Source organism: Nelumbo lutea, chromosome 1 (assembly GCF_056320005.1).
Source record: "Nelumbo lutea isolate HS-2025 chromosome 1, American lotus-T2T, whole genome shotgun sequence".
Classification (NCBI taxonomy): domain Eukaryota; kingdom Viridiplantae; phylum Streptophyta; class Magnoliopsida; order Proteales; family Nelumbonaceae; genus Nelumbo; species Nelumbo lutea.
In genome coordinates, this window is record NC_142684.1 from 197668559 (window position 1) to 197692518 (window position 23960).

Below are 23960 nucleotides of genomic sequence, written 5' to 3' on the forward strand. Positions count from 1 at the left end.
CTGCAAAGCCAGAGCATCACCCAGTTGGATTGTTGGGTAAAAATATAAGAACGAATCTCCCAAAGCCAAAACGAAGCAGGAGGGACACTTGAGTGATTGACACCAGTTAATTAGGATGCCCTATAAACTAGACCACGTAGAGCATTCTGCATTCCCCTCATCCTCATAGCATCAGCTATGAGCTATGTCCTATGTGCATGTGGCCAAAGCTTTTTTTTTTCTCATTCATTTGTCTGTCTTTGTTTCGGATTCCCCCACTCACATATAAATGATTTCTATACAGACCCAAAAAAATAATATGCCACTGTTAACAACCTTAAAAATGATGTCAATTTCAGCTTTATTAAAAGTTTATATATTTGAGTCAAAATTTGAGCTCGGTTCAGGACCATCCTTTGTGCATGCGTGTCCCATCTCTGGGTTTTTGTTTCTGTTTGGAGGATCCCAATGCATAGAATCTTTGCTTCAACGTCGAAAATGCAGCCATGAGACCACCAAATCACATTACTTATCAACAAAGGTCTTTACGACCAAAAAGAGGGGAATATACCTATGTATGCCCCGGTCCCATTGTTGAGATTTATCGTATCCTGCACATGCAATGCTTGATTTTCTTCTCCTCTTCTCTCCACCTGTAGGTCCCACCACCTTTCATTCTTTAATTAAAACAAAATTTATATAATGTTTATATATTATATTAGAAAAAAAAAAGGAAAGAAACCATGATATGATCCTTACCTGATTATCAAAGAAAGATACTGTCTCAAATTGTGAGACGACCCCCTGCGTGTGGGACCGGCGTATCATGGTAGGCCCATCTCAAACTGCTGATGACTGATGAGAGATGGACGGTGGATTTTTAATTTAACTGCTTTGCTTTTGCCCAGCTTTCTCGGCACTTTTCTAAGACCGATCAACCAGCGGCAAAACACGGATTTGGCTTGGTGGGACACGATACATAAGAAGATAAAATACTCCCCCAACTCCCAAGTCTGGATGTTACTCATGTCCATTGCCACGTACGGCATATATTGTTCACTCTTTTTTTTTTCTTTTAATTTATTTCAAAAAAAAAAAGAGAGAGACGGAACAAATCGTCTTCCTCCCCGTCCCCCCAAGCCCCCCAAGCAGCACACAGCCTGTTTTTACAACTAATTCTTTTATTTTTTTTGGTTTTATTCACATCCTATTTTCTTGGCCTAAATGGGGAATGCTCTGTTGGCCACCTTTTTTTTCTCTTCTCAATCGGTCCACTCTCTCTCTCTCTCTCTCTCTCTCTCTGTTAATTTAACCAAACCCTAACAAATCCAAATCACTAGTTCTTGTATTTGTTCATTGTGTAATCTTGATCTTCTGCTCTGCAACAGCAAGAGCGAGAGAGTTTGCCAGATGCTGCCGTACCAGAGCTTGCAAGAAGCAGAGTTGGCTCTCGGAAGGGAGCTGACTCTGGCCGAGAAACTCTGGTTCAATTACTCTGCGCAGAAGTCGGATTACTATCTCTACTGCCACAACCTTCTCTTCCTATTCTGTGTCTTCTCTTTCGTTCCTCTTCCCTTGGTTTTCATAGAGCTAAAACTATCTAAGAACATAAGCAAGTACAAGCTGCAGCCTAAGATCAGGTTGTCTTTCCAAGAGATGTTGAGATGCTATAAAGATGTAATGTGGATGTTTTTCGTCGTCGTTGGTCCTCTACAACTCGTTTCCTACCCCACTATCAAGGTAATGTTTCTTTTCTTTCTGTTACTATGTTGGGGCTTCCTACATGGAATTTACTCGTTCTTTTTGTAAAAGCATTTTTGTTGTTCTTATTTGTTGGCTCTTTGCAGTGGATTGGGATTCGGACGGGTCTGCCATTGCCATCCGCGTGGGAGATTGTTCTGCAGCTGTTCGTGTATTTTCTTGTTGAGGATTTCGGAAATTACTGGATCCATAGATTCCTGCATAACAAATGGGGATATGAGAAGATCCATCGTGTCCATCATGAGTATACGGCGCCGATTGGGTTCGCAGCTCCATACGCTCACTGGGCTGAGATTTTGATCCTTGGTATTCCGTCCTTTCTTGGACCCGCGATGGTCCCCGGGCATATGATCACCTTCTGGTTGTGGATCATTCTTCGTCAGGTCGAGGCTATTGAGACACATAGCGGGTACTGTTTTTCTCTCCTCGTCTCTCTATTTTCCTTTTACTTTGAGTTAAATTCAGTTCAGCGGTAGACGTCTAGTGATGGGTCAGTATGGATATCTTTATTTTTGGTTTTTTATTGGTTGGGTAGGTGAGCGCTAAGGATGCCAATGTATTAAGATGTTAAGCTAACAGTAAAATGGACTGAGTCATGTTAATATCCATCACTTGATGCACTTAGAGCAGTTCGCGTCACTAGCAATGCATTTTTGACATGTCTTGCCACAATCTCTATGCTATAAACTCTTTTATTTATGGATCTTTGGATTTTGGATTTATAATTATTGTTGAATACTGAATTAGTGGTTTTACTCTATACAGAAACAGAATGACATGTTTGAGAGACAAAGATTTAAAAATTACCATGAACCTTCCCACTAGGAAAACTTACAAGTACCCTTTCTACATTGTTGTTATAGTTAGAAACATGGTTGTCAAAGCAACGCCTAGACGCCTAGGTGACAAGGTGCCCTTGGAGGCTTGCCTCACCTAATCGCAAGCATTTTTGTACATTGTGTTATAAAATGCTTTATATTCTTAATTTTTTGACATTATAATTATAAAATAGACATTATTTAACTAAAGTATTCTTTTTGTCTGTTTATATACTAATTCCTTTTTATTATTTTCTTATTTGTTAAGGTTTAATCAACACAAACATTGCTAAATGCTGCATTTTCTTCTTCTTCTTTCCTAATACAAAATAGGGGTTCAGCCCCCATATTTTTTGAATTTTAACATGAAGTTTATACTTTTCTTATGAAAATTATGGATAATTATTAGGGAAAATTGTTTTTACTTGAAAAAACCCATAACCTAGTTCAGAGCCTAGGTGACTAGGAGACAAGGTGCTCCCCTGTCACCTAACCTCGCTTTTGTGCCTTGAAAACTATGGTTAGAAATAAATTTTATGTAGCTTTCACTACCTTTGGCTTGTGGTGCTTGCATGTCATTTGTGCTTGTCACCAATTTTTCTGTTCAATGGTTTTTTTAATGTGCAACTTAATAGTATAGCTTGGTTCCTCTTAGCGGCACTTGGAAAATTAAGTAGCGTTATCATTAGCTAGAGATGGTATTTGGTCATGGTTTTTACGAAACTTGATCAGTCTAGCATGGTTACCAATGGATTTCCTAGTTAATTGAAGGTGGCCAATTTTCCTTTCAGTTGGTTTATTTCAATTTCCTTGGACATTGCATTGATTTTAACATGTACATATGCATTTCATGCAAATAAGATTCTATTACTATAAACTTCTATGCTAAGGTAAAAATGTGGTGACAATTTTGGTTTATTTGACAAAAATGGATTTATCTTAATCGTAATTGATTACATTGTTCATTGTCCAACTCAAAATGCTTTGATGGGTTTTAAATTTCAATTTGTCAACAAAGATAGAGAAATAGGGTCCATTTGGTTCATGGTATTGGAATACAAATTATTTAGATGAGCCTACAGAAATAGGAAGAAGTTGAACCCCAATTCTAATTCTTTTCATTTGGATGCCTACATTACAATTCATTGATTTCCACATTCTTGTTAGGAGAAAACTGAAATTGATATAAGGAATTCAATCGCTAGAACTTCAGATCATCATCCATGTGCAACTCGTCTTGGATAAGAATTTTATGCTATGGTGGCATCTAATTAGATGATTAGATTGGGGAACACTGATGTATATTGATAACATAGTAAACTTTGCAGACTCAATTTTTGTAAAGAACCCTTACAAAAACCATTAAATAAAGAATTGGTAGAATTTTGTGGCAAGGTCTAGAATAGATTTGCACGAGTGTCAAGATCCCTTTGTTCTTTTCTTTTATTTCTTCCTTTTTCTTCTGAATTGCCCAACTTCAAAGTTATATACAATGTGGCATGTCAGTATGAGGTTGAGATGGGCCAATTGTGGAGTTTGGTGAACCTTGCAAGCCATTGAGACATGAGTGATCGGAAATACCATGCTTAATCACAATAATGTACATTAAAATAGTATAGATTATCATGACATTATATTGCTGATAATAAATAGTCATGTTTGTTATGTGATCATTTCTTTTCTTTATTCAAGAAGCAGCAATGGGTTACTCCACCCAACATAGCAGTGCTGTTATCTTCTTGGAGATGGGGGTTTTCTGCTCATGGTAAAATCTTGCGGAATCTTTTGCCTTTAGCTGGGTGTTGGGCTTTTTGAAAGTCTCTCTCTCTCTCTCTCTCTCTCTCTCTCTCTCTCTCTCTCTCTCAGCCAAAGCTTCTTCATCTATTCAGATTATGGGTAGATAGAATGGACCCTTTGGAGGTGGGTGGGTGTGTTTAAGATTTTTGAGGGCATCATGGACAGTATGTTTATAAATCATTGGGATATCATTATATATGGAGGCTGCTAACTTTTTGTGGATATCGTGTACATGTCATAGTTACAGATACTTCTTTTTGTAAGTACTTCATGAGGGAACCTATCCGTCTTTTTGTATTAATTCAAATTTGTTTCCATTAGCCTATAAAAAACAGTATCATTTGGTCTGAACTTTTAGCTGTCCTCTGTAAATATGGCAAAGGGATGTATCATCATCCAGATTAAAGAAAAGTAGCTGTTCTTTGCATAATTACTGTGACTTGTTATTCCTTGTGAAATCTGTAGTATTTGTCCTATAGAAGTATGGAACCTTTAATTAGTTTTACCAATTGTGATAAACTGGGGCCTTCTAGCACTGAAATTTCTGATTACTTTGTTTAATGTTATGATAATCTATTTTGATGTAAATGCAATTTGAATGGAACTTATACATGCATTTTAAATTGCTGATGCATCGATAGTCAGTCAAAAGACTCAAAACTTGTTGATGCTTTCTTTGTCATTCCCTTAATAGGTTTCCACTTAATCTTCCTGATGCTCCTCTGCTATTCTACCATCACCTAGGTGTTAACAAAAAGCATCTTTTTTTTTTTGATAAGTAGGTGTAGCAAGAAATACTATGCATATTTGATTGTGTTGTTCAGGTCACAGGATTTGTTTGGTTCCTTTTATACTTATTTGATTAATTCTGTAATTTGCAACCACAAAGGCTCCTATAACAACCTCCCCAAACTTCCTGCCACCTGTGTCAGTAGCAAAAGCAATCTACCCTGTATTGCTTGGTTTGGATGGCAATACATTTTTAAGAGGTGCAGCCCAATCCAGTAGATATTATCAAACTGGTCACCGTGGAAAAAATATCTCATGGAACACAACCCTAGGATATAATATCTACTAATAGTGGTTGATTGAAAGTGGTATTGACAGTTAGGCAACTTTACATGGTAAACTCCAACCTAGTGATTTAAAAGCCACTCCTTGGGCGTGCCTACGCACAGGCAAGGTGCATTTTAGGGTATGCGCCTCGTCTAGGCTCCAAGTGCATCACTTTCAAAAGGCATATGCCTGGTGCACCTTGTGCTTCAGCTTAGGCTAAGCTGGTGCACCTTTTGGAAATTTGTACACAATTTTCTGTTTTTTTTTTTTTTTTTTTTTTTTTTTTTTTTTTTTTATGTCAAGTGGCTAAGCTGGGGGCTCTGCCCCTGGACCTCTGACAAAAGCTTCAGCTTAGGCTAAGCTGGTGCACGTTTTGAAAATTTGTACACAATTTTCTGTTTTCTTTTTTTTTTTTTTTTTTTATGTCAAGTGGCTAAGCTGGGGGCTCTGCCCCTGGACCTCTGACCAAGCCTCTTGAGGCAATGCCAAACAAGTCCATATCAGAGTCTTAAATTCTTAATCCCTATTGTCTTCTAGAAATATCTTTTACTGGGATGAATGAATGAGCAACATTATAAAAAATCTTGGTACAAAGGCCGCTCATAGAATTAGGAATGCATAGTGTTTAACATCACCATCAGCTATTTGAAGTAATGCAGTTGGGAATAAAAATAAAGAGATTGAGAGTTTTACATGCTTGAATATGTTTTATATGTTACACTTGATTTTGTTTTTAAATTTTCATTTTAAATATGTTTTATATGTTATGTTTATGTATTTTAATTTGAGATAATAGGTTTTTTAGAACATTTATCTTATAACTTAAGTTAATATTTTTAATTAATATTATGTTTAACATTTTTTTTTGCATATTTTAAGTTTTTTTTGGAATTTTTTAGTTTTTTTTAGCGTTTTTGCACCTTGCTTCGAAAAGGTGTGTGCCTCACGCCTTGGGTGTAAAATGCCCCTTCTGCTTTTAAAACACTGCTCCAACCTTGAAACTCCATATATTAAGGAAAAGATGAAGGTCTTATTGTGTCTAAAAGTTGTGGAATGCAAAAGGGAAACAAGGTTATCTCAAGTATTCCTGGATTATTAGTGGCTGATTAGCTTGTGGAATCAGTTTAAAACAATCTATCTACTAGCTTGTTGACTCTACCTCATAAATACATATTCTGATGCCCATATCATATTTCATATAGCTTTTGCACTAGTGACTGAATCAGTGCAGAGTTGAACATGGTAGGTATTCTTGTAAAGTTATTAATTAGCCTTCCAACTGGTTGAAGGTTTTGCAAATTGGAAAAAAAAAAAAGAACTTCATGCACGAAAAGGATGAATAGGATGTACGCATATGATGCAAAATGATTTTGTTTGAATCTTTTCCATTAAGAGTATGTTTAGGTTTTTATTTTCTTGAAAGAGAAGTTGGTTTGTCATTCTAGTGGTGTGGCTTGTGAAAAATGTCTTTGATATCATTAAATTGGATTCTGTTTTTTCTTTCTTTTTTCCCTAGGAATGCAATTCCTCTTCATCCTCGTAAGTGAACAAAGTCTTTGATATCATTGAGAGTATGTTTTGAATATGCTGACTTTTAGTGGATGTGATGGGATCTATTAAATGTTTAGTCCTGATTGTTGGTTACATTATCCATTTATGGTCTGTCACTATAAAAGTTTCCCATTTAAGCTTATGCTGTTTGCAATTGCACTCTATAGTTTGATTAAAGATCAGAGTTCATACTGTATGAATATGTCATAGAGCATTTTTAATTCTTAAATTTAGGTTAATATTTTCTTATTATAGTTAATAATTTCTGCTACAATTAATCTTATTGTTTATGAATCACTCACAAGTGACTAAACTAAGCTGATGCAAGTGTTCACATGATAGAACTTTTTTCTGATGCAATTTAATACTAGTAAGATAAGATTGGGAACCTCCTCATTTTTCTTTTTCACGGGCTACACTTTGGTAGCTTTCAGTCATTCAAATGCAGCTATTAGGGTCTCACACCAACTTTTTAATTTTTCACTGTTGTACAGGTATGACTTCCCCTGGAGTCCCACAAAGTATATTCCTTTCTATGGAGGAGCAGAGTACCATGATTACCATCATTTCGTCGGGGGTCAAAGTCAAAGCAACTTTGCTTCAGTGTTCACCTACTGTGATTACATTTATGGCACTGACAAGGTTAGTCAAAAGCAATCTTCAAAATTTAGTCACATTGGTACGAGTCTGATGGAAAATCTAACATCTTATTGCTTCAATTCATTTGATCAGGGTTACCGTTACCAGAAGGAGCACCTTAAAAAGGTAAACCTGCTTCCATCCTTGTGAACTACCCCCGGTTGGTTTTTTTATGGGGTGAGGGCCGGGGCCTCCCTTTGTTTCTATATGTTGGAAGTTCATTTTTGGTTGAGTGTACTTTATATTTTGGGGTGGAAGGCCGTCTGTCCAGTGTCGACACCCTTTTTTCTTCTCCATGCAGGGGTTAAGGATCCACTACTTGTTTCTTGATGCAGAGAGTGTGGAAAATCTTCAAAGGAGATTTCGTGCCTGTTTGGGAGGGCTATCAGGTGGCAGGTCTTAGCTTTGCTAGGTGGGCCCTACCTGGAAAGCCTGGAAGCAATGTTTGGTGGAAATTCCGGAAAGACCATGCTTGCTTTGGTTCAGCCAAAAAAAGGCTGAGAAACCCGGAAAGCCATGAAGCTATATTTGGTAAAAATCCGGGAAGCCGAAAATAGGCTTACATGAGCCAATAAAAAAAGGACTTTCCAGTAAATCAATATCTTAGTTGCCTTCTCTGAAAGGGGCTCAGTCAATGCAGAAACCCTCCCAAACTGGCCCTAGTAGCTTCTCTAAAGCAGCAGTTCAATCAAAGCTTCAACCCTCCCAAAAGGGCCCTCTCCTAGGTCAAATGTAGCCAGTGGTGGATCCCAAACCCTCTTTATTATTGGGCATGCTATTATTAGATATTACATTTGTCAATTTGGTATGAGACAGTCTCACATGTTGGAATTCATTTATTACGCTGTTTGGTTCCTTTCTGATTGTTTCCTTTTCATTGTAACCAATTGAAGGACTGGGGAGGCAGCCGTGAACAAAATGGAAATGGATACCACATCTCAAACCAAGAGTAGCTGTGGAACTGTTGAAGAGGTATTTGTAAAACTTCCCTTCCTGTGTGCTTCTTCTCACCATGGAAGAGTGGACTCTCAACTATCCTTGGTTTCCTAGTTGGCATCATCCATCGTTCTTATGATTGGTAGTAGTAGAAACCTGAAATTTTCCAGTGTGGTGGGTGGGGACTAACATGCTACTTTCATATTCATGTAGTTTACGGGAAGCTTTTGTAATCACTGGGGAGTAGTCTAGCTTCAGAACCGAATTTCTTATGACCTTATTTTCTGCATGAGAATTTCTGTGAATCAGGATCATGAGCTTGTATCATGTTTAAAGTTTGAACCAGCTTCTGTTTTCCTTGTCTTTCTCGGGTAAGTATGTAAATTGAAGGTATTTTAGTAATCCTAAGGTCTTCTTGTCTTGTAGTCAATACAACAAAGAAAATATCCTTTACACCTAAGTCATCAAATGTCCCAAATTCAACTGCATGAAACCCTTTGTTGGATAGCCAAATGTACAAACTGGGAGTTTAAGCTTGAACTTGTACCTAGAAATTCAAATCCTTTCAAGCTCCTCAAAACCTCTGAAGCTACCTGATGGCTTTGTCAGAAGAGGCCATGTTTCAATTCATCTTCTCAAGTCTTTATATTATCAGTGTCAAAATTGTTCTGCATAAAAAGGATTGATGGTTAGTCACGTAGTGTTAATGATGGAAGAGGAGAGGTAAGAGATAATGTATTAGAAAATTTGTACGGTACCTAAGAGAGTTTAACCAATCAGAATCCCTAGGTGAGTGAGTAAAATTCTAATTCCTTGTTTATAATAATAATCAGTTTAACCTCTTACCTCAGTATTGAATGTTTTTATAAGAAAAGATATTTTTTTTTCAAGAATGAGAGGTATTATTTGAATACATAAATTGGTTTAACGCTATGCTAAGAGAGTGAGAGCCATGCCATTTGCGCATTAGCTCTCCACTGACTACACATAGCCGCCTAAGAGTAGGTCTGGGTGTCAAGGATTTAAAAACCGACCTGGAACTGGAACTGTTTTTGCCACCTATTTTCGGATTGATGGTTTGAATGAAAGTTTCATTTCATCTTAAAAAATAAAAAATAAAAAAAAAAGGCCAGAAACCAAAAATGGCCAAGAACCATTGATTAGTGGATCGCTGACCAAATCGCTGACCAAATCAACAGTTTTTGGCCAAAGAGAACAGTTAGATGATTTTCAGGCCAAATGGTTTGATTGTCTAGATAATCGACCCGAGTGATCGAACCGTTGAATCGGTTTTTGATCGTTTTTTATTAGTTTTTATTTTTTAATTCAGAATGGTCCATCCATTTGTACTGGACAATTGGATGGTTCAAACTGGGAACCGGTCCAAAGTGGTTCCATCTCCAATCCGGTTTTGACTGCAACGGGTTGCATTGTTATAAATTTTGTAGTATGATATATTTGGCATTTTGATGTATTCTTCAAGTAGACTCTCAACAACTAAACGTGCTCTTTGAGGGGTGGTGGATGCCTACCCTCAACATACTTATACCTTGTGAGATGGCCCCGATTAATGGTTAAATGGCTATCAAAGTTCTTTATGAGTTGCATCTTATTCTCAAGGGGAGAGGTTGGTCATTTTGGTGCCCCATCCCCATGTCTAGCCGGATCTAACTATCCCTATGGAGCCATCAAGGTCTACAAACGCTTACAACACAAAAAATTTGTCCCGGCTCAAACACCACACGGGTTAGTGGGTTACACACAAGACAGAGGACTTCGCCGGTTATAGATGTAGTGAATGAAGTGTAACTGTGCAACTGTGTGTTGTGAGAAAGAATACTCTGCCGGTTAGAGAGAGAGAGAGAGAGAGAGAGGGTATTAGCGGTTTCTATTTACCTTCTCGCTCGGCATCTCTTTGAAAACCCAACCTTCGAATCCTGAGCTGAAACTGCGCTGCGGCTGCTAAAAAGCTCAGTCTGAACAGGGCTTAGTATCTGAATCATTTTGGTTGCTGTGTTTGCTCGTAACATGTCTGCACTCCCCAGCAAAATCTCGAACTCAGTTATCATGCTTTTAAGCACGGGATTGACATTCCCCTCCTCCCCGTTCACCGCCCTCCCTCCCCGCCTCAGAAGTTCAGACAGGGGTGGCGCCACAACTCTCTCCTGTACCCTCGCCAGTTCCTCCTCCAACTGCCGCTCCTCCGCACTTGTCTCAGCCCTCAGCGTTTCCATCCTCTGCACTTGGTCCTGCGACAGGTCCCCAACGGAATTGGCAACGAGCCGGAACACCAGTCCGGGTCTGAACCCGCCAATCCAGAACAAGGCCCGCTCTAAGGAGCTGAACCAGGGGGGCGACAACACGAGGAACACGTCCCTGTGAGCCGCTCTGGATTTCTCCCCCAAGTACTGTTGGTAGTGTGACAGGACCCGCGCGATGAGATCTCTAAGGTCCTGCTCGCGTGAATCGTCGTGGCAGAAGCGTTTTGCATAGACAATCTCGTCGAGGAATTGTTGTTGACGGACAAGCCAGCCTTCAAGAAAGGCATGGAAGGAGTTTCCATTGCTGTTGTTGTTGTTGTGTCTTACTGCTGAACCATATATCATCGTTTTCGTCTGTCCTGGCCTTCTCCTCCTAGCCGAGCTGAGAACCGAAACTGAATAGCTAATTGGGGTTTCTTGTTCGTGGGTTCGTTCAGGATTTTGCTTCGTGGGTTAGATCAATTGATACTCCATTACTCCTCCGAGCCGACTTAAAGAAACAGATCACAGAACACACGTTGGCATAAATCGTCGGACTTGGCGGGAAGCCATTGGAGGGAAAGGCGGTGAATTGACCCACAAAATTTTAACACTTGATTTTATCATTACTGGAGCGATCTCTCCATCCTCTCCCTCCACCTCCACCTCCAGGCTCCACCTCTACGCTCCAGCTGCACCTCCACCGCTTCAACCTTCCATATCAAATCAAACGTGCATTTTGTATAAATAAAACAAAAAAACAACGTTAATTGGTTATACCTCCCCTGTAATTTCCGACAATTGCACTTTAGTATTCAGCTTTATGCTAATGTCATATCATGCTTCTCCCTAAATTTTCTGACATTGTTTTATCTACACCCCTTCATAAAATGGATAAAATTATCAAAATACCCAGCTTTGACCGTTTGAATGGTAAATTGAATTCTAAATTTGTCAGTGACCATAAAATTCATAAAATGTGTGTTTCTGTATAATTTGTCAAAATTATATTTATTTTTTAAAATTTAAAATTTTATTTTATTTTTGTAAATTTTGCCTTTTTTTACTCGATATATATATATATATATATATATATATATATATATTGTAATTTTGATTTTTTGGCAAAAATATATTTTCGAAAACCACATTTTTTCATTTGAGGGCAATCCTAACATCTAAAAATATTGAGATTATGACATCTGCAAATTTGATTAACAATCTAATGTTAGTTAATGGAGGGGGAGTAGATATAACAATGTCACAAAGTTTAGGGAAGGACAGTTCTATTAACGTAAAGTGGGGTATTGAACCACACAATTGTTAAAAAGTATAGGACAAATTTAAGCAATTTACCCTAAAAATTTGTAGTTATTCTTTATTTTTAATAATTAAAAAAAGAAAATGTTTTTACCTTCGGTATATTTTATGACACATATTTGGGTGGGGTCAACTGAAGTTCAAAAAGAGCATGAATTTCATGTATACTTTCAAGCTTTTCAATCCTATAGATCCCAATAAAATTAAATGAAAACATATATGAGTGTGGGATTAATTTTTGCATTTTATTTAGAATTTAAAGTTTAAACTAATTGACTTTTGGACTCGATATATAAAGAGTCCGTTTGTGGAAGGCTTCTGCAAAGATTGAATTACACAATTGAACCACTTTGAAGAAGCTACTTACGATAACTTCAATGGAAAATCAATTTCTGAGCCCATATAAGCCTATTTTCAGCTTTCTGGATTTTCACTTTTCGGATTTCTTAGCTAATATGATGCCACAAGTAGGTATGTGAAAATCCTCCCCAACCGACACAAAAGGCCTCCGTGAGCAACAACTTGGGGCCCACTAAAACCTGTCCTAGGATTGAGATTTATTGAATCATTCAAAAAGTCAATTTATTTGAGTTTCAATGTTTTTTTTTTTTTTTTTTTTTTCGTGGAGCGAACAAATACCTAAGTTGGGGTTTGGGTTAAATCTCCCATATTAACATTTAGCATAAACACTATACTCAGGCAATTTAAAGAGAGTGTCCACTTTGCCCATTCATAACAAAGGCATAATAATAATTTCAATGTCTCTAAAAAAAGGATACTTTGCATATTTATTTGAAAAGTGAAGGAAGATTGTGGAGCAAAATAACATACTGAGCGATATGTTGCATAATTCACACTTGATATCTGCTGGTTAAAAGCGGCAAGCGGGATCTATGGTCTGATCCCCCAACGAGGATTGAGGAGTAGCAACAAGGCGGGGTAAGATGTGGAGATTCTATGATTTGATGTATCTTGTTAGTATAGTCTCTATTGTATATTATATTATTTATATTATTTATTTTTTTTCTCTCTTTCAGTTTTGTATGCGCATTCTTATAATTCTATATATTTTTTAATATGTAAGAAATTCTTTGAGGTGAGGGTCAATTATTCTAGACACCTCTTAAGATTATTCTTGTTCTTTTATTTATTTATTTGTTTATTTATTTTTGGACCAAGAGTGTTGACATGGTATCAAAGTAGGTTTAATATGGAAATTAGTTTGGTTAACAAAGGAAGACCGACAATCGAGTTACTGTTCATGGTTACTATTCACGTTACTGTTCATGCGTCCAGTTCATGTGAGAACTATTCACACGAGGTTCATTCTATTTGGATGTGAGATTTGGAGTTGATTTGCTACGGTTTTGATCCCTTCCTTTGTTTGTTTGTCTAACAGCCTTGCCTTTTTTTGGACTATCGACTCTGTGTTCTTAATTGCTGAAGTTGTTTGTGGTATTTTTTGGAGTCCTTTGACTTCCTCTAGTACTGGAATACTTCTCTTTTCCCCTGGACTACAATGGATTGTTGCTGGATTTGGTTTTCTCTAATATTCTTGTGTTTGGACTGTTGTTTCCTTGCTGGTAGAGTTGACATTATTCTTGTGAAACTGGATGGATCAACCAATGGGATTGACACTGTTGTTGTAGCACGTGGGAGTAAGAAATCTTCTATTGGTGGTGGTTCTTTTGTTAAAGGTGATTCTCTAGCATCTATGGTTGAGGAAAACATTTGACAACTGGTAACATATGCTATTTTTTATGCCTTTTCTGCTATTGGCTTATTTGATCAATTCTCCAGTTATTATTCTTTTCCTTCTTATGTTTGGACCATTAACTCTGGATCTACCAATCATATGGCAAGAGCCTACCCTAACCAATCAAGTAACTTTACTGAAATCCATCACAAACACATTGTTACTACCAATGGTGAAAAGTTAAACATCATTGATAGTAGTGATAGGTCTCTTAAGCTTTTGCCCACTGCATCTTTCCCTCTTACAAAAAACTTGTCTTGTTCCTGATCTCACTACAAATTTGATTTTTGTTGGCTAGTTAGTTGATGAAGGGGCGCAAGTTGGGCTGTCTATTTGCATTGGAGTTTGAGCAGCCTCAAACAACAACATCATTAGCTTATTTTAGTTCCTCCACTTTTAGTTCCTTTCTAAGTCACAGGGACTTATGGCATAAACATTTGGGTCATATACATGCTGAAAAATTAAAATTTTTGTTTGATTTAGGTCTTATTAAGAATAGAGTTCCTTCCTTGCAAATCTTTGATACATCTTGTGTTTCTTGTTGTTTAAGTAAGAGTCGTACTTTACCTTTTCCTCACATGTCTAAGCATGCTACCTCTCCCTTTGAGCTTATACATAATGATGTCTAGACTGCATTTGTCACTTTTCGACTTGGATACAAATATTTTGCATCGTTCATTAATGATTGTACTAGGTGCACATGGATATAATTTCTTTGCCACAAGTCAGAGGTGTTCCCAACAATTAGGTTGTTCCATGCTATGGTACGGGTTCAGTTTCAATCACAAGTGCATATTCTCCATTTAGATTTAGGAGGTGAATACATTGATGGAGACTTTTTATCCTATTTGAAGAATCATGGAATATAGGTACAACGAAGTTATCTAGATACTCTTCAGCAGAATGGTGTGGTCGAGCGCAATAGTGGACATATCCTTAGTGTCATAAGGACATTACTACATGAGTCCCATGCTCCATCTTCTTTTTGGGTAGAGACAACCAGTACAACTATGTTTTTGATCAACTATATATTCTTTCCTTTGTTCTTGTCAATATGTCTCCCTTTCAAAAGTTGTTTGGTCGTTCTTCGGATTTATCTATGCTTCATATTTTTGGATGTGTGTATTTTGTTCATCTTCCTTCTCATGAACGTTCTAAATTGTTTGTACAGTTTGTCATGCCTGCCTTTGTGGGCTACAATCTTGACGACAAAAGATTTCTTTGCTATTATCCCTATATTCATCGTATTCGTATCTTACGTAATGTTATTTTCCTTGAGCACATTTCCTTTTTGCTAGAATTGTTAGACTATTTGCATTGTCTGTTTCTATATTACCAAACTTTGATTCATAGGATGCTTCACCTCTTTCTGCTAAGAAGGACCTTATCATCTTCTCTTGCAAGTGGTTACATGCTCCAGCCCCTGTGCCTGCAACTCCTCTTCCTCTCGGTTCAGATCGTCATCTCACCACTGCTCCTATAAGTAACACCACTATTTCAGATACCCCTCTTACCTCTATTCCTCTTCGTCGTTCTATTTGTATATCTAGACCTCCTGATAGCTATGGTTTTCCTTTAACCCATAGTTCTTTGTCTGTTGTCTTATCTTCTATAGATATTCCTCGCTCCTATCAAGAAGCCAATAGTATCACTTATTGAAAGGAAGCCATGGATGTAGAGATTCATGCTTTACATGTGGTGAGGGATAATTTGGTCCTCCGAATGATATCATGACACGTGCCATTCAAGTGACACCTCGGCATTGAGTAAGAAGATCACCTCTGCAAGTTAATTGGTAGCACCTTGCTAGGCTGACATAAAAGTACCTCGGCCTGGTCGACCTAAAGGACCTCCAAGCAAGGAGCGACCTACCTTAGGGACCGGCTGAGGTATGAAAGTACTACCAGCGACTTGCGAGGCATGCTAGCTAACCTGTCACATAGATCCGTTGCTAGACTAAGTTCTCTGGAATATTAATGGGTTAATTGTTAGGTCGACCTACCTGCATCACGCGCATCAGTGCCAATCGTACGGACCTTAGCCCACTGCGTAGATTACGTAACTGGTGTCATTACTATCTTGACTTAACGAAAATGGCTCTACGAGAACCTAAGAACCATTACAAGAAGGTCTTTAAGCACCCATACCTATATAAAGGACTCATTTTTACTTGAAGAGGAACGCGCGATTAAGCTCTCGCATTCTTTAATCACTTAAAGAATTATAAGAAACCCTTATTGACTTAAGCATTGGAGTGCCCATCCCGGGTAAAATAGCCCAGGCACTCTAACACTCTCCTTTGTAGAACTATACAGTTTGACCATCTCAGCTTAGTCATCGACCGCAAATATCTGATTTGACGTCCGAGTCATCTGCTACGTGAGATTCGTCAGATCACGCAACATCAATTGGCGCCGTCTATGGGAAATTCGCTACAAAAAGCTAAGTTCTCACATTTTTAATATTTTATAATACTCATGGCATCATCAAGCAACCAACCCTCCAATAACAACAATAACCAAGTCACAGGGGGCTACAAACAACTCGGAGTGATCCCAGAAGTGTCCTCCGTGACCATCGAACATATTGAAGTACCTTTGACTCCACCAGGCATCCCACCCACTATGAACCCGACCATTGCACCTTCTCATGTGAACGTGCCTCCTCCTGTGGTTGAGCCCTCTGTGGCTCCCACTGGGGTCAATGTGCGCCAATTCTTTGACCTTGTACAATGCATCCAAGGAATGAGCAATCAAATGAGAGACAAGGAGGACAAATTCACCACCCTAATAGGGGGCAACATCAGCCACAATAGCAGCAAACACAACCACAACAACATCAGAGACACCGAGTATAGCAATAACGGAATGCTGGGCTAAACCAAAACCTAGCTCCTGCTCAGGTTCCCAGTCAAATCCCCAACCAAATCTCTAATCGGGTTCCTAATCAGAACCTCAACTAGCCCTCAGTAGAGAAATGAGTTCCCGACCAGAAACGAAATCAACTCCCAGTAGAAATCTGAGCTATTGCTCCCATAGGAATTGAAGCCGCAAGTTTCTCAGAAGGTTCCAAAAGAAGGCGCCACAGACGTGCTCACCACACCTCAAAGAAAAGTTAGCTTGCTCTATCTGTAAGCATGATGGACAAAAAAGAAGAAAGTAAAGCAACTTGTTAGGTTGACACCTTCTTAGGGCGGCCTATATCTCGCACATCATCGTTGGCCCCCGAGATACTTACGGCCCCACATCCAAAGAACTTCTGGGCTGCCAACCTTGAATCGTATAATGGAATTGCCTTTCCAACAACTCTCCGAGAATAACTCGGATATGGTATTTTGGATTGGCCCCCAACTCCATAAAAAGATGGAATCAGCTAATGAATCTATTCATCACTCATTTCACCACCAGTAAGAGGCACCCCAAATCTGTGACTTGTCTGCTAAATGTCGTTTAGGGACCTAACGAGACACTCCGCGAATACATCAAGCGGTTCAACTTGGAGCGTTTCCAAATTCCTAACCTTGACTTAGTCATACAACTCACTACAGTAACAAATGGTGTCCACCACCCTGATTTGCATTGGGAGATCGAGTTGAATTCTTTGACTTCTATAGAGAAATTCCTAGCCGAATCTAACAAATTCATCAAGGCGGAAGAGGTGTCGGGATCCCGGTCAGAGTTGTCTAGAAAGAGAAACCGAGTAGTGGAGGAAGCATGAAGCAGGAAGTCGTGGTGAAGGAGCAAGTTGCCCAAAAGGAGCCAATCACCCCAAAGTTGGTGAAGTAAGTCACCTGGATGGAAGAGCAAGTCTCCTCATCGGAGTTTAGGATTAAGCCGACGATCTGGAACCCCACCTTTGAATAATAAAACTTATACCGCCATAAATGCAATAAGGGGCAAAATTTTAATGCACATAAAAGATATGTAAAGTGGTCACACAAGATGAAGGGTGACCCAACAAACAAAAATCCAAATAAGTACTGTCACCTCCACCGTTACATTAGTCACAACATAGAGAATTGTAGGAACCTCAAAGATGAGACCAAAGAACTTATCCACGGAGGATACCTGAGACAGTTCATCAAGAGAGAAGAAGCAAGTCGACCTGTTGAGCAACTTAGGGAGCTAGCCCAAACCAACAGGGAGCAATAGAGAGACCAAGCTCCCTGAGACCAACAACAACCAGAACGACTCGTTCGCGGGGTCATCAACATAATCACCAGTAAGTCGATTGTGGCAGGGCGTACTATCTCGGTGGGAAAAAATTCAGTTTGAGACCTTGAGCATGACACAAATAACCTACCAAAGCGCCCTCTCCTCAAGAAGAGGTAATCTACTTTACCAAAGATGACACACGTGGTATACAATACCTGTACGATGATGCTCTAGTAGTAAAATTGATGATAAATGACTTTGGAGTCAAAAGAATTTTGGTCAACTCGGGAAGCTTGACTAACATTATATTCCAAGAAGCATTCGAGCAGATGGAGCTCGAAAAGAAAGACCTACAGTGAGATGACATGCCCTTAGTTGGCTTCACCGGAGAGGTGGTCCGACCCCTTGGTTGGGTGAGGGTGCTGGTTGTAGCAGGCTTGGCCCCCAACTAGGTCCGGTTTGATCACGACTTCCTTGTGGTCGCCACACTCTCCCCGTATAATGCCATCCTAGGCCAACCTATTGCACGCCCTCCGAGCGGTAGTGTCAACATACCACCTGGTTGTGAAATTCCCGACTGTTGGAGGCATCAGAGTCATGCGGGGCAATAACTCGAATCTCACAAATGTTATGTGGTAGCATTGAAAGCCAAAGGCAAAGTAGCCATCAACGTTAACTTGGAGCCGCTCCTATAGAGATTGATGAGCAGGCTCATCCAATGGAAGAAACTGTCCTAGTGCCGGCCTCAAAGGCCGAACTAGATGAGATGGTGCAAATAGGAGCTCACCTAACTGAACCAGTGCACTCCAACTTGGTAAATTTTCTACTCGACAACTTAGATGTTTTCGCTTGGTTGGCCACAAAAATGCCCGACATAGACCCCAAAATAATAACTCATAAATTAAATGTTGACTCCACAGTCAGACCAATTCGGTAGAGGAAAAGGAACCTCGCCCTGGAAAGATGGAAGATAATAGACGGAGAAGTAGGGAATATACTTATAATAGACTTTGTTAGAGAGGTCTAATATCCGAATTGGATTGCAAACCTAGTACTCGTGAAGAAAGCCAATGGCAAGTGGATGCATACTCTGGTTTGTGAAGAAAGCCATGTGCATCAACTATACAGACCTTAACATAGCCTGCTCGAAGGATAGCTTCCCTCTCTCAAGAATTGACTGCGTAGTAGATGTGACCTCAAGGTTCAAGCTGTTGAGTTTCATGGATTTATACTCTAGCTACAACCAGATCTCGATGGATCTGACCGATGAAGAAAAACCTCTTTTGTAACTAGAAAGGGCTTGTACTGATACAAAGTCATGCGCTTTGGACTAAAAAACACTAGAGCGACCTTCTAGCGCCTTGTAAACAATGTTTTCTCAAATTTAATTGGCAACAAAGTGGAGTGTTATGTAGATGATATGGTTGTAAAAGCTAAGTTTTCTATCTCTCTAATTTCTGACCTAGATTGTATTTTCAATGTATTAAGAAAATACAACATGAAACTCAACCTGAACAAGTGTGTCTTTGGTGTTACGTAAGGAAAGTTCCTCGGATATATATTTAGTTGACATGGCATCAAAGCTAATCCAGAAAAAAAATCTAGGCAATTTTAGATGTGCGACCTCACAAGACCGTAAAAGAAGTACAAAAATTAACTGGCCAAATAGCCATCCTGAACCAATTTATGTTTAAGTCAATTGGGTGGTGTCTATCATTTTTCAAGGCTATTAAAAAAACCAAGATTTTGAGTGGACCGAAGAGTGCCAGCTCGCCTTTGATGAACTCAAAAGTTATTTAAGTTTACTGCCTTTGTTTACCAAACCCGAGCCTGGGGATGAGCTCAAGCTCTACCTCTTTACAAGCGACAAGGTAGTCAACTTGGTCCTTATTAGGGAAGTAGAAAAGGTACAACGACTATTGTATTATGTAAGTAAAGTCTCGCGCTTTGTTGAGACTAAGTATCTGGACATTGAAAAACTAGCCTTTGCCTTAGTATTAGTAGCCTGAAAGCTAAGACCTTACTTTCAGGTCCACACTATTGTGGTCTTAACCGACCAACCTCTGAGGCAAATCCTTCAGAAGCCCAAGATCTTAGGGAGACTTACGTAGTGGGCAGTCGAACTTAGTGAGTATGATATCTAGTTTGAACCGCGACTAGCAATCAAGGCACATGTCCTAGAAGATTTCGTTGCTGAGTGCACCTTCAACTTGCCGACCCCTGAAGTGGCCAAGCTAGTAACAACTTCGAAGGCACTAACCAGTGCAGCATCTACCCAGGTCAGGGAAGTTACAGCCTGGGATTAGGAGCCCTGGATACTTCATGTGGATGACTTGTCCAATCAATGCGGAAGCGGAGTTGGGCTAATTCTCTACGAGCCAAGCGAGGTGAAGTTGGATTAAGCCCTTTAGTTAGTATTCCGAGCTTCGAACAATGAGGCTGAATATGAGGCACTTATTACCGGGCTATTACTTGCAAAGGAAGTCGGGGCAAAGCATCTCATGGTGTGCAACGACTCATAGTTAGTCGTCAGCCAAGTGAATGGACAGTATGAGGCTTGGGAGTCTGCCATGTCGGCCTACCTGGCCAAGGTAAGGGAGCTCTTGCCCAACTTCCACTATTGGCATATCTAACAAATCCTAAGATCAGAGACACCGAAGTCAATGCACTTTCAAAATTGTCTAGTGCAATCGACTCTATAAAAAGGGTGGAAAAAGGGTTTGCCCTTGTGATGATAGTAGAGCCAAGCTAGATGAATCCATTCATTGACTATCTTCGCCATGGGACCCTACCAAAAGTGCGTAATGCGGCCCGGAGGGTAGAGCGGCAAGCAGCTCGCTACGTAATTGTGGGGGAGTGGCTGTGTAGGAGATCATTCACGCTCCCCTACCTGTGTTGCTTACGCTGAGCTGAAGTGGACCAAGTATTGTGGGAGATTCACGGACTCTATAGAGGACACTTGGGGGGCAGAGCCCTCACCCAAAAAGCACTATGATAGGGCTATTATTGGCCTACTTTAAAAGTAGACACCATTGAATTAGTGCAGAAATGTGACAAATGCCAGTGATACGCCAACATCCTGCATCAACCTGTTGCTGATTTAAAATATATCACCAGCCCTTAGCCTTTTGCATAGCGGGAATCGACATACTGGGCCCCTTCCCACCAACAATCGGACAGAGGAAATTTCTAGCCATAGCAATTGATTATTTCACAAAGTGGTCAGAGGATGAATTACTAGCAACTATTACAACTCAGAATGTACAAAATTTCTTCCAGAGAAAATTTGTATGCAGATTTGGGCTACCAAGGGTAATGATCTCAGACAATTACAAACAATTTGAAGACATTAAGTTTCAGAATTAGTGTGCAGAGATGGGCATACAACAGAACTTCACCTCGACCACTCATCCTTAAGCGAGCGGTTAGGCCGAGGTAACAAACAGGGTGATCCTCCACAGACTCAAAGCTTGGCTTTCCTAAGCTAAAGGTTTGTGAGTGGATGAGCTGCCCAGCATGTTATGGGCCTACCGAACAACTATCGAGACAACGACCAATGAAACACCTTTCAACCTGACGTACGGAATTGAAGCTGTGATCAACAGAAATTGAAGTGTCGACCTTGCAATCTGAGACTTATGATGAAGAAACCAATGAGGATGACCTACGGGCTAGCCTTGACTTGATAGAAGAAGTTCGTGATCTTGCCTACATTTGGATTGTGGCATACTAACAATAAGTGGCTTAGTACTATAACACTTGAGTCAAGAGATGCCAAATTAGAGTTGGCGACCTAGTACTCAGGAAGGTTATGGTACTTGAGCCCGGTGTAGGAAAGCTAAGTCCGAATTGGGAAGGCCCTTACAGAGTCTTCAGAGTAATTGGAAAAAATGCATACGAACTCGAAACGTTGGAAGGGAAACTGGTACCACGCACATGGAATATAGACAATTTAAGAAAATATTACCTGTGAAAGGAAATTTTCCAAGTTATGTCCGCGAATTTGAAATTTTACTAAGTGTGAAAAAGAAGTCTAAGGGATGTTAAATCGCTTTTAGCACTAAGGCACCCAGGCTGACCTCCTAGAAGCTCGGCCAATAGAAGCCTAAGGGAGGTCAAATTGCTTTCAGCACTTAGGCACCCAGGCTGAACTCTTAACAACTTGGCTCAAAAGAAGCCTAAGGAATTCCAAATTGCTTTCAGAACTAAGGCATCCAGGCCGACCTTGCAGTAGCTCGGCCAAATACCTAGGCCGACCTCCTAGCAGCTCGATAAAATTGTGCGGCATAATGCCTTAGCATTTTTCATTGAAAAATGAATCATGTATGGAAACAAAGCAAATTTCATTAAGTTTTTTCAACTAGAAACAAAAAAAAAGGAGAAGAGAAAAAGAGAGGAGAACCCTCAAGTTACAAGTTCTATAAAAATGGGCACGCATGCCCAAGAAGCATTATATTATAAGAGCACAAAGGCTCCCGAAAACATCATCAGAAAAAAGAAAAAAAACACCAGACACCAAGGCCAACCTACTCTTCGTCACTTATACCCCTCGGCCGATTTCCAAAGGAGGTCACTCCTTAAGTAGAAGTCAAAATCAGGGTGCAAAGTCTTCAAGTAGCAGCGACAAAGTTTAATCTCAGCTTGGCGGATATCCTCGGTGTACTTTCTCTTGGGCGTACTTGGGGGAATGATGGAAATGTTCGAGAGCTATAATCTCAGCTTGGCAGATATTCTTGGTGTACTTCATCCACCTCTCCTTCAATTGGCATTCTTGGGTAGCAATGGTCTCCCTGGCCCCGTCTAGCTCGTTCAGCATCTCGCCGCTCAACCTGATGAATCGCTGGTGGTCCTCTTCTGCACCGAGTTTGATCCCTTGCATCTGAGACTACAGAGCACTAGTGTTTTCTTGCATCTCACACCTCTCTCTACGGCCCGAGGTGACCAGATCCAATAGAACCTGGCCCATAGTGTTTGCCTATTAGAAGAAGAAAAGTACAATCAATGCAAGAGTCATAGAACAAGAGAATAAAAGTTACAGAAACAAAGAAACAAACCTAGAGGATGCATCGAGTCATCCTAGCATTGACCTTAGCGGGATCCAAGATACAATAGTATTGAATGTCCTCAGGGAGGAGCATACCTCTCCCCATCCGAAGAGCCATAGGAAGATCATGAAGGCGGTCAAGCACCGAGATGTTGATGTTTGGGATGAAGTGGGATATGTCGAAAGGGTAAGGACCGACAGGATACTCCTCTTGGCTGACTTGAAATGGGGAGGCAGCAGGATCCATAGGAACTTGTTCAGTGTTCATGGGATCACCACCTACCTCAAGGTCAACGACATTTGGAGTGAATGGCGGCGACCTCATCTTGGCACTGGCCGAGGTACCCTCCACCGACAAGCGCTCAACCCTCCTCTTCTTCCAGGATGCCTTCTTCTTCGATGCATCCAAGAGAGATTCCATGCTCACCATATCTGAAAAAGATATAGGAGACGATTAGCCAAGCTAAAATCAAATTCCAAAATCAAAGTAAAGAAGGCAAGTCGGCTGACCTACCTACGTGGCTCAGGCCGGTCTAAACAAGCATATACTTGGCCAGAAAGTTTTCTACTTGAAATTTCCAGCATGCGAGGCATTGAACCTCAAGCCGCAACTCTTCATCAAATTTTACATTGAATTTCCAGCAATCCCTCCATATGGTGTTCAAATTCCAGACGGTACTATGAGAAAGGAAGAAATATTTGTTCTTCCAATCTTTTACCTTCAAGGGAAAGCCGTCCAACAACTTGCAGCCATGACGGAAGGGAAGCTGTGGTTATGGCATAAGGAAACTAAGCCTACCAATGTTCGGATTGCGTATGGATGAAGTTGACCAAAAGAGACGCCATAATAGGAAAGTACAGTAGGAATGAAAGAATGTAAGGGGATGCGGAGGCAGGTACTAGCTCCTC

The 23960-nt window shown here is 40.0% G+C and overlaps 2 protein-coding genes across 2 annotated transcripts; one reads left to right on the forward strand and one right to left on the reverse strand.

Moving 5' to 3' along the window:
• Positions 1 to 998: 998 nt before the first annotated feature.
• On the forward strand, positions 999 to 8939 carry LOC148880239 (methylsterol monooxygenase 1-1-like). Its single transcript, XM_088962104.1, has 6 exons — positions 999 to 1719; positions 1827 to 2149; positions 7457 to 7604; positions 7695 to 7727; positions 8495 to 8573; positions 8751 to 8939. The coding sequence occupies exons 1-5, from the start codon at positions 1390 to 1392 to the stop codon at positions 8552 to 8554; spliced, it is 894 nt and encodes a 297-aa protein (XP_088818230.1). The 5' UTR covers positions 999 to 1389; the 3' UTR covers positions 8555 to 8573; positions 8751 to 8939.
• Positions 8940 to 8983: 44 nt separating this feature from the next.
• On the reverse strand, positions 8984 to 11606 carry LOC148880240 (protein RESPONSE TO ABA AND SALT 1-like). Its single transcript, XM_088962105.1, has 2 exons — positions 10434 to 11606; positions 8984 to 9205 (listed from the first exon to the last, which is right to left on the reverse strand). Exons 1-2 carry the CDS (start codon positions 11141 to 11143, stop codon positions 9181 to 9183), a joined length of 735 nt encoding a protein of 244 aa, XP_088818231.1. The 5' UTR covers positions 11144 to 11606; the 3' UTR covers positions 8984 to 9180.
• Between the last annotated feature and the right edge of the window lie 12354 nt (positions 11607 to 23960).

Excerpts from the sequence above, each read along its gene's own strand:
- LOC148880240 (XM_088962105.1), bottom strand. The coding sequence starts at position 11,143 with ATGATATATGGTTCAGCAGTAAGACACAACAACAACAACAGCAATGGA. Across the intron at positions 9,206-10,433 it reads AAGAGATGCCGAGCGAGAAG|AACAATTTTGACACTGATAA; the intron begins GTAAATAGAAAC and ends CTTTTTATGCAG.
- LOC148880239 (XM_088962104.1), top strand. The coding sequence starts at position 1,390 with ATGCTGCCGTACCAGAGCTTGCAAGAAGCAGAGTTGGCTCTCGGAAGG. Across the intron at positions 1,720-1,826 it reads TTTCCTACCCCACTATCAAG|TGGATTGGGATTCGGACGGG; the intron begins GTAATGTTTCTT and ends GGCTCTTTGCAG. Across the intron at positions 7,728-8,494 it reads AGAAGGAGCACCTTAAAAAG|GACTGGGGAGGCAGCCGTGA; the intron begins GTAAACCTGCTT and ends AACCAATTGAAG.